Here is an 11,025-nt window from a genome sequence, read left to right as displayed (position 1 = left end):
TATAGCGTTAGGTTCTCAAGTTGCTCATCATTTATAACAAAAGCACGATTTGAAAAATGTTTTCTTTGTCTAAAGAATGTTAGAGAGAGTATAGCAAGCCTTTGTTATCCGATCACCAAACCGGAATGAAGTATCATTTCTGTTCCATGGCTAGCCAGTTAAAGCCTAGTACAGAACTTCAAACTGCTCATTAAACATCATTTTTACCCCAAATGGATGAGATAAGCTGAAGGAAAACAAAGAGCTACATTCTCCAACTTTATTACTTACAGTCCCTTAACGTGATAATTATTTCTGCATTTTTAGGCATTCACTTTATTCTAACGTTGTATTTCTTCTTTTAATCTATTTTTTCCAGCAGGTTCATCTTTTTTTGCCATATTTGTATGAAGTACAGAGTTTAACCAAATGTCATTAATTTTTATCTTTACACATTAATCCCTTGAACTCCCTTGTGAAAGAATGAATAAGAAGATGCACTTCTTATTATCCAAAGTAGAAAGGTCAAGGAGCTGAAAGGAATTGGCTCATACCCCACATTTACTTTTGATCAAATACTTGGCAAAGAAATTTAGGCAATTACACCCAGGCTTCCCAAAACCGGCCCCATTCAAGGTTCCTCATTCTTTCACTCCAAAATCACCTATTATTTATCTTCATATGACAACCAGGTGCATGAAAATTTTATAACTGTGATGTACCATGCAAGCTTTAACATTATCAGAGTCCTGGTTCACTCTGGTTTCTTTAAAATAATCTTCTGCAATCCTTTACTGAAAATAATTAATATATAATATAAATAAAAAAATATACATCTTCATCTATTACTTTCCGATAAGGGTGATCCGTCAAAATGTAAAACGGGGAATTTAAACATCAAGAACAGATCCCATCCATATTCAAGAACATCCTCCCAAATATTTACATGCTCTCTCTGGCTCTTCATTTTCTCATTACTATGTTACATACTTTTAAAACAATCAAACACGACCTAAAATTCCTCGTTTTTGTTTAAAGCACGGTCTAGCACTCGTAGTCCTAGTGTGACTGTGAGCTTGACTTTCCAGATGTTTTTTGGGTAATACTGGGCTCAAAAGAGAGTACCCATACCTGCTACTCCTAACCGATCCCAAAAAACTTTCCCGGACCTAACATCCCAAAACCTAACATAACCAGAGTATCCAAAAGGACCAGAACTAATTGAACTCCCGAAAATCAAACTAAGCTCACTCAAGTATGTTAATTCCCCCGAAACAACACATAAAATACTGAATTTAAGATAAATAAACAATGGATAACAAAGAGAGCTAGTTAATCAGAAGAGAGATAACTCATATTCATATATATATGTATGAAGAACAAACCTTCAAGGGAGATGAAGTTCCTGAGAGATGGAATGAAAAGTAGAATAAATGTCCAGCTACGGAGTTCAGAGGGCGGTGGTTCACGGAGAGGAAGACAGAGGGCGGTGGTTCAATGTTTCTTTTTTCTGTAGTATCTGCTTTAGTTTGCAAAACCAATGTCCGGTAGGAGATAGAACTCTTAACAGGAGTTGGTTATTTTCTCAATATCATACATTGCAGCAACAACTCCAAGAGATCAGGTCCAGTTCTTTTTCATGTTGCACAAACAAACTACAAATACTAAAGAGCAACTCAAGTCTCCCGACCCTCCAACCTCACTCGTATCTCTGCGTATTAATTCCTAGTATAATGAAAAAAAAGGCCAAGCTCCAGTTACACAGCTTAAACATACTCAAAACTACTATGTACCTTTTGTTGCCAGGCATTACAATTGGTTGTGCCAGCTCAGCTAGGATTCTCGAGGAAGCAGACCCTCAATTCCCATTCAATCAGCCAGTGACATCTGATCCACCTGAAATTGATGATCCTAAAGAGGCACCAGCGACAGGACCCTTACATTGTCAAGTGGGTAGATACCAGCCATCACTGCCACTTCACTTGTTAATGTGGCATCGATAGAAGATCCTGTCATCCCACTACTCTGTATACCCGGACCTGTTATCCCACCAATTATCAGAATTGTATTCAATCTGTATAAATCCTAGCATGTCAATGGGCAAATGGAAAAAGGCATGTCATACATATCCCACCAATTATCAGAATGCATAAACATAATGAAACAAAACAAATCATTAAAATAAAAAAATATCAGTCTCAATAATATTGATTCAGATCATTCTTTAGCATACATTATTACTTTAGACCGACCCTATGTTACATCATGGAGCCACCTTGAATGTGCTTGCAGGTTTGCAAAATTAATAGCTTATGATTTATATTCATTGATAGAACACATCAATGCAATTTTATTGTATTGCATAAAATTGATAAAGTTAATTTGATCAATGGGTACACCTAATCTTCAGCATCTGCATTTTAATCAACATCCGTACGACCAAAGCAACACAATTCAGATTTCACAGGATAAAGGACGGATATATTAGTCTCGACTGCTGAGATGGGCTGAACATCAACATCTAGCGATGTTATGCTTCTTAGAAGAGTGTATGTTTTTATTTTCTTGGATACTTTCTGGTAGCAAAAATATGTCCAATAATTAACACCAACACTCAAAGAGGTTTCATAATCTCTCTTGCACTGTACTTGATCCCTAGCAATCTGCAACTTTTCCAGATACCTATTTATGGCGACTATTCACAGTATTTAGATGAACATGATTGTTATCAGCATATAAGATAACTACAAAATCAATTTTTTTTTAACAAAAGACATACCAATGGGTGGTGTTGGCAATACGGTGGAGGAGGGAAGTTGAAATCGAATCTTGCCACTATCTGCTCCTCGTGTGACACATGACTTTTTGATATTAGAACTGCCTGCAGAAATCCCTACACAACATTTATGTGTTATGAGTGGTCAATTTGTATAAGTGAATCTAAAGTCCGAAGATTCAGATTTAACTATATTTAAAAATATACCAGAAAGATCAATATTTGCAAGAAATTGAGCCGACGGAGAAGAATTTTGCTGGTTTCTTTGCATATGCTGAAGATGGTCTATAAAAAAAATGGTGGATATAATATAGTTATAAAATCAGCATGAAAACATATATAAGCATAGTCATAACTCAAATATCATATTAGTTTTAGGAGCATAGTCATAACTCAAATAATCCCAATATGACTAATTTATAAAATTATGAGGTTAAGTTATATAATTGCAGGAATGGCTCATCTCCAATAACAATATAACTGCATGAGTCAAGCAGTGAGAAAATGAAAAACACTGATAAAAGTATCTAATTTACATTTGATATTAGTAGTCATTATTTTAATTTTCAATCTAGAGTATCTTATTCATTTTACTTAAAATTGTTTTGATTAAAACTTCAGAAACAAAAAATACATACCAAAATCATGTATCTTTAAGCTACAGAGAGCTGATGTGACTCCCTCGCCCAACCTGAGAACAACTAAAAGAATATAAGAGAATATACCAGCATATACAATCTGAAAAGGCCAAAAGACACTCAAAATCGGTCCAAGATTGTTATTTGATCAGGTGTATATATGAATAACCATTTTGCCCAAGAAGGGCTAGATAGTATCTAATAGCCATTTGGTCTTAAAATTATGTCCACTTCGATCATATACAGTTCATCTGTTAAACAATGAAATATTTTAATAATACTTATGAAATACTAAAAGTTTAGTGATCTTCAGCATTTATTTATGTGGATACGGTATATAATTTTGCTTGTAACCTATCAAGCATCGCACATCCAGAGAATTAGTTACCATATATAGTAAAAGCAAAGGTTAACTAACCATACTCAGACACCAGGGAATCAAGCAACGGGAACAATGTGCCATGACAAAAGCTCTTGCAGGATATTGCATCTTTGTGAGCCCCTGATGCCAAGCATTCGTGCTTACTTCACGATATCAGAGTCGATAATTTCATAAAGACGTGCATAGTCTAACTCAAATGGCAGCTGAAGACATATGATACTCATGATGATGATAGCGTCATTTCTTAATCTCCTCAAACACCCAAAATGTTTCCCCTCCTAAGCATGAAATTAACAAACATTATGCCAAGTATTAAAAAGTTAATGATCTATATCAATCGTGAAATAAAAAATTGAGCGCAAACATACAATTTTCCGGCCTCTTGCACACATATGATCTAAACTAACCTTGTAAAATATTAAATCTGTAAAGGAAACAAAAATATAGGTCAGGATTCTTATCAAACACTTCGAAAGCAAATTGATAAAATTTGATAATATAAAATTATCACTCGCAAACTATTAAATCTGCAAAAGAAACAAAAACTTATGTCATGACTTTTATCAAACACTTAAAAAGAAAGAAAATTTGATAATACAAACTTAGAGATTTGAAATAGGCTTTGAGGCTTACAATGTAAGTTATAATCAAAACTGAAGATTCTATATATGCAGAACCTGCAACATCAAAGAATATCAATATTACTTTCACAACTAACTTATCAGCATAACCTATATGTTAGGGATATACTGAAATATTCGTTTGAAGTATATAACAATTATTTGAGAATCTTCAATGCATGTTTTCACATTGTCTGTATATTATATATTGTAGACAATCTAGTATCAAATGGGATAGCGGAAGATTAGATTGTCAGACTCCTTATATAATATAATAAGGGTTCACAGTCGAGGTGGTGTTAGACAAACCACTAGAATGGCTGAAGTATTATTTGGAAATAGTTTATCTTGACTATTGAATAATACTTATATACTTTGTGTATATTGAACGGGATCATAATAGTAGAATAATTGTCTCTTTAATTCTGACAATAAAGAACTAAGATTCTATGATGTTATTAATGCTTAAGTTCTTAATCCGGATATAGTGATTGACACTTGTATTTAATGCACATGCCTTGACTCATAAATTAAGTAATTTATTTTAAATTACAAATTTATGTATTGGGCAATGACATTATATACAGAGTGGGATATTGACTATAAAAGGAAACCGTGTCCGAAAAATATATTCGGGTGATATGTCCTCTTGAAAGCTCATAAAGATAATTATGCTTTAGTCCTGCAGGCAGATTTGTTCTTGCATAATTATAAGGTTGAGTGGATGATCAAGGATAAAAGATATTAATTAAATTAATTGTCAGAAATTAATTTAATTAATGGACATGCGATATCTTAAACATGGGGAATTTATAAGCAATTAATATGGGAGCCGAATTAAATAATTAATTTACGGAATTAGGAAAGGTAGTGCAAATATTAGTTCTTTAGTGGATAGAATTAATATTTAATGACATTGGGCCTGGCCCGGAATGTCATTAGAAGGCCTGACCTAATGATCCATGATCCCTGCTGTAGCCTATATATATTCTCGTTCTCCTAAAGCTGAAAGACACACCAAAACGAATTAATCCTAGAGTCAGAGAGAGGCAGACGTTTTTCTCAAGGAGACAGCTAGGGTTTTGGTTTTCGGAGCTTTAAGGAGAGGCACACCTTGGGAGATCGAAGGCCACACTTCGTCCAAGGAGAATCAAGGAAGACAGTTGAAGACGTGGATTTGAATCGCTTGCGCCGTAGCGATTAAGGTTAATATTCTGTTCGAACTTTTAATAAGTATCATAAAACGCAGAGCCAAGATCCGATTGTTCCTACAATGATGGTATCAGAGCGAGGTTGCGGTTCTGCGATTTATGATATGTAGTCCATGTCATGATTATATATGCATGTATATAGTGATTCTGTGATGCAGGTCGTTGTCCACTATGATGGCCGTGTTTTAATTATTCTGTTATGTTTGGATTCCACGTGGTTTATCGTGGCTGTTGTAAATCACGAGGGTTGATCGTGATAGTTTAATCTTGTAATTCAATTTGTAATTGTTTTAGATTATGATCTGATGTAATAGAATAGGCTGGTTCGCCTGTACAATTTGTATGTAATTGTTTGATCAACGGGGCTGCAAGAAACAGAGATCTTCCGCTGCTGCGATCTGTTGCCGCTGCTATTTAGGGTAACTTTTTCATACGATGTCCGATTTGGGCGCATAATACCTTTTCGGGGACGGCAGAACTAGACGTAGTCCATTTGGTGCAGTTTTTCAGTGCGTTCTGAGGCGGTTTAGGCCTCCAAACGGGCTCTCGAAGATTTTCGGAATTTTTCGAAGGATGATTTCGAAGCTGTTTTTCCGGGGCCATAATAGTGGATGTGTTTCATTATGTTTTACATAATTTCTGCCTTTTCTTGATTATTGCTACTATGTGTTTCTTGTCTGTGTTGTTATGCCATGTGATACTAACCCTTCGCATGCTAGAATGACATGGACATAGGGATGTTTTTAATTAATGCTTTAATCATGCTAGTATGCTGCCATGTTATGTGTTCTTTATGTGTTCTTTATGTTGCTATAACCATGATAGTATGCATGTGGACTTCGAGGAAATAACATAGGGCGATGCATCTAGATTAAAATCCTCAAAGTAAATTCTAAGTGGGAGAGGGAGTTAATATGGTATTAAATCCCATGGTCTCCATCATTGTTTGTATGTAATTTAACATATAAGGCGAATATAAATTATGTATACGTCACCCATCGTGGCATGTAATTTATGGTGCCTAGAATGTTATAGATATTACTGGAACAAACTTCTTGAATTAATACGAATAGATACGAATTTTCTTTATCTCTGATTTGGGGCGATTTCCAAGGCTTATGGGTATTAAGTGAGACCGATGTGACTCCTCCACTGCCTAGAAGTCAAACCAGACACGAATATTGAATTGAAGTATTCTATTCCAGAAATATTGGAAGGTATACATGCTGCCCATCGTGGCGTACCAAGTTCCATAGGTTTCGGGTAATTTAAGATTTGATGATGGTATACACTTAGCTATGAAAAATAATATAGACCACCCCAACGTGGCTTATTGTTTAGTAATAGGACCGAAGTAACGTTTAAACAAATTTAGGTGGTATACATGTCACCCATCGTGACGTACCAGAAACTTATGGTGTTTAAACGTTGGTGCATTTAATTTTAATAATTGTTAGAGGAACCAATAGGACTTAATTTTTTATGCACCCTTCTTTATGTGTAATGTGATTTTTTCATGCATGATTCTCAGGATATAATGGGGTTTAATCCACTGTTCACCATACTTAAGGATAACAAACTTACCGGACCTAACTATATTGAATGGAAACGTAATTTGGACATTGTGTTGACTGCTGAGGAGTACAAGTTTTGCACTTATGAACCCAAGCCTGAGCAGCCCGCTGCTGATGCTCCTGATGAGGAGAAAGAGTATTATAAGCGGTGGACAAAGGCTGATGAGATGTCGCGATGTTACATTCTGGTAGCAATGTCGGGTGTTTTGCAGCATCAGCATCAGGCTATGGCCACTGCTTCGGATATGCTCTTTAATCTCAAGGAACTTTTTGGAGATCAGAATAGGGCTGCTAGGCAAGTAGCCATGAAGGCTTTAATGAACACTCAGATGGCTGAAGGTACACCTGTAAGGGATCATGTTCTCAAGATGATGTCACATCTGAATGAGATAGAGATCCTTGGTGCTGAGCTTGACGGGGAAACTCAGATTGGCATTGTCCTTATGAGCTTGCCCAAGAGTTTTGAGCAGTTCCGCTTGAATTACAACATGAACAAGAGGCAGTATAGTCTTGCGGAACTGCTGACAGAACTTCAGGCAGCTGAAGGATTATTTCGCCAGAGTGTTCAAGTGAATGTGGCTGAGAAAGGTTCTTCCTCTAAGCCGAAAGGCAAGAAGAAGAAGAAAAAGGCTCAGACACAACAAGCTGTGAAGGCAGTGGGGGTTCAAGGTGGTGTGAAAAAGCCTAAGGGGAAGTGCTACCGGTGCAAGCAGTCGGGTCACTGGAAAAAGGATTGTCCTCTTCCTAAGAAGACAAACAATACTGGTATGTCTCTTTCTCTAGTTACAGAAACATTTATAGCGGTTATATCTACGAGCACTTGGTCAAACACTTCGAAAGCAAATTGATAAAATTTGATAATATAAAATTATCACTCGCAAACTATTAAATCTGCAAAAGAAACAAAAACTTATGTCATGACTTTTATCAAACACTTAAAAAGAAAGAAAATTTGATAATACAAACTTAGAGATTTGAAATAGGCTTTGAGGCTTACAATGTAAGTTATAATCAAAACTGAAGATTCTATATATGCAGAACCTGCAACATCAAAGAATATCAATATTACTTTCACAACTAACTTATCAGCATAACCTATATGTTAGGGATATACTGAAATATTCGTTTGAAGTATATAACAATTATTTGAGAATCTTCAATGCATGTTTTCACATTGTCTGTATATTATATATTGTAGACAATCTAGTATCAAATGGGATAGCGGAAGATTAGATTGTCAGACTCCTTATATAATATAATAAGGGTTCACAGTCGAGGTGGTGTTAGACAAACCACTAGAATGGCTGAAGTATTATTTGGAAATAGTTTATCTTGACTATTGAATAATACTTATATACTTTGTGTATATTGAACGGGATCAAAATAGTAGAATAATTGTCTCTTTAATTCTGACAATAAAGAACTAAGATTCTATGATGTTATTAATGCTTAAGTTCTTAATCCGGATATAGTGATTGACACTTGTATTTAATGCACATGCCTTGACTCATAAATTAAGTAATTTATTTTAAATTACGAATTTATGTATTGGGCAATGACATTATATACAGAGTGGGATATTGACTATAAAAGGAAACCGTGTCCGAAAAATATATGCGGGTGATATGTCCTCTTGAAAGCTCATAAAGATAATTATGCTTTAGTCCTGCAGGCAGATTTGTTCTTGCATAATTATAAGGTTGAGTGGATGATCAAGGATAAAAGATATTAATTAAATTAATTGTCAGAAATTAATTTAATTAATGGACATGCGATATCTTAAACATGGGGAATTTATAAGCAATTAATATGGGAGCCGAATTAAATAATTAATTTACGGAATTAGGAAAGGTAGTGCAAATATTAGTTCTTTAGTGGATAGAATTAATATTTAATGACATTGGGCCTGGCCCGGAATGTCATTAGAAGTCCTGACCTAATGATCCATGATCCCTGCTGTAGCCTATATATATTCTCGTTCTCCTAAAGCTGAAAGACACACCAAAACGAATTAATCCTAGAGTCAGAGAGAGGCAGACGTTTTTCTCAAGGAGACAGCTAGGGTTTTGGTTTTCGGAGCTTTAAGGAGAGGCACACCTTGGGAGATCGAAGGCCACACTTCGTCCAAGGAGAATCAAGGAATACAGTAGAAGACGTGGATTTGAATCGCTTGCGCCGTAGCGATTAAGGTTAATATTCTGTTCGAACTTTTAATAAGTATCATAAAACGCAGAGCCAAGATCCGATTGTTCCTACACTATACATAATACGGGAAGCGCATATATGGGCACAGTTGGTATATATGGGTACAGGAAGCATCTCGAATCTTCTTCGCTGATCACAAAATCTACACAGAAGGCACATAAAGGATCATACAACGCAGGACACATTGACACAAATATGTTGTAAACAACTTCTCGATTTAGATATCCAATGAACTTGGATAAAAAAATATAATCTTTGTTGGCAGTCTAACCTAAGCACAAATCGGAAAGCATATGTACAGTTATAGCTTCACCTACTTGTAGAACGCGGAGCATTGGATTGCGGGGATGGTGTCGTGTCCATTGATTACTGTGAAGAAACTCATATTCCCATCCTTGATCCGTGTACCATGAATTGTGTGGCACAACGATGATTGATCTCTGATAAACTGCAGATGAAACGGAATTTGAATTTGAAATTAAGAAGAGGTGGAAGTGTGTATAACAAACTGCGTGAGTAGCCTCCCAGAGAATGCAGCGGCCCTTCAGCAGCGTTTGTTTATAAACCAATATCTAATTATCAATTATCTACCAAAAAATAGAATTTTAACAGGAGTTAAACTTTTATATTAGTTACAGAGATGACAAAAAAGTGACGAAACCAAAAATCATGACCAAAATACAGGACTACAAAATATACCATGTTGACTTATTATAGTATAGTATAGATACACTATGCATGCCAGTATTGATTGGGGCGTGGGAGGCACGGTTTTTTTCATCTAATCAGAGACCCACCTCGCATGAATCATACTGTGCGGTTTATATATATAAATATAATTTTGCGATTTGGTGGATGTTAAATAAAAGTAATATTAATTTGTATATTTAACATAACGAAGCAGCAGAATTTATGAAGATAGTCGGATAAAAATGCTTCAAACAAATAATATTAACAATAATAAACTCACATAAATTTGTAATGCTAGTGTTATTTTTTGAAATACTTCTAGATCTATTTGAATCGTAGTGCTATAAAAAATTGTACTATTAAGTAAATAATGATTAAAAAAATTGTAATATTAAGTAAATAATAATTAAAGTGATTTTAATTTATAGACCGACTTATTAACATATGTATATGTACATTAATTCCGTATAATATATAATATATAAATTTGCGATTCAACGTATTATGATATCAAATTGAAACCCTCACCGACCTAGCTATTTATCAGCGATCAAACTGTGATCACATGCAAAAAAATTCACATTTAATGGTTTGATCAACCGAATGCATGCTAATTTTTATTCCTTTTTATCACACAAACGAGAAGAGTGCAGTAGGCTCTAGGTTTCTAGCATATTGGGAATAAATCATTTAGCTCGCCCAAAAAATTGGCCCGAAGTTGGGTGCTGATATTTTTGTTCAAAAATTTCCATATCGTAAACACTATGATAACGCCTCTGATTTCGTTCGTGCAAACTTTAGATTTATAGATCAAGACCTAATTAGTCGTAGGGGTTGGTAGGTTTTCCTTACAAAATGGGTTGTTGAAATAGTCAAAGACACTGAAATCCTTCAGCAAAAAAAAAGTATAGGAAAAAAGAGACTAGATTCCAAATTGTCTGATTTACACC

At 35.1% G+C, this 11,025-nt stretch overlaps 1 protein-coding gene across 1 annotated transcript; it reads right to left on the bottom strand.

Annotated features, from left to right (window-relative positions):
• Window positions 1-418: 418 nt before the first annotated feature.
• On the bottom strand, window positions 419-3,284 carry LOC135150793 (uncharacterized). Its single transcript, XM_064087930.1, has 3 exons — window positions 2,963-3,284; window positions 2,759-2,872; window positions 419-2,018 (listed from the first exon to the last, which is right to left on the bottom strand). The coding sequence occupies exons 1-3, from the start codon at window positions 3,024-3,026 to the stop codon at window positions 1,891-1,893; spliced, it is 306 nt and encodes a 101-aa protein (XP_063944000.1). The 5' UTR covers window positions 3,027-3,284; the 3' UTR covers window positions 419-1,890.
• Between the last annotated feature and the right edge of the window lie 7,741 nt (window positions 3,285-11,025).

This window comes from Daucus carota, chromosome 1, assembly GCF_001625215.2.
Source record: "Daucus carota subsp. sativus chromosome 1, DH1 v3.0, whole genome shotgun sequence".
Lineage (NCBI taxonomy): Eukaryota > Viridiplantae > Streptophyta > Magnoliopsida > Apiales > Apiaceae > Daucus > Daucus carota.
Note: the sequence above shows the minus strand (reverse complement) of the source record. Positions and strands in the feature narration are given on the sequence as shown.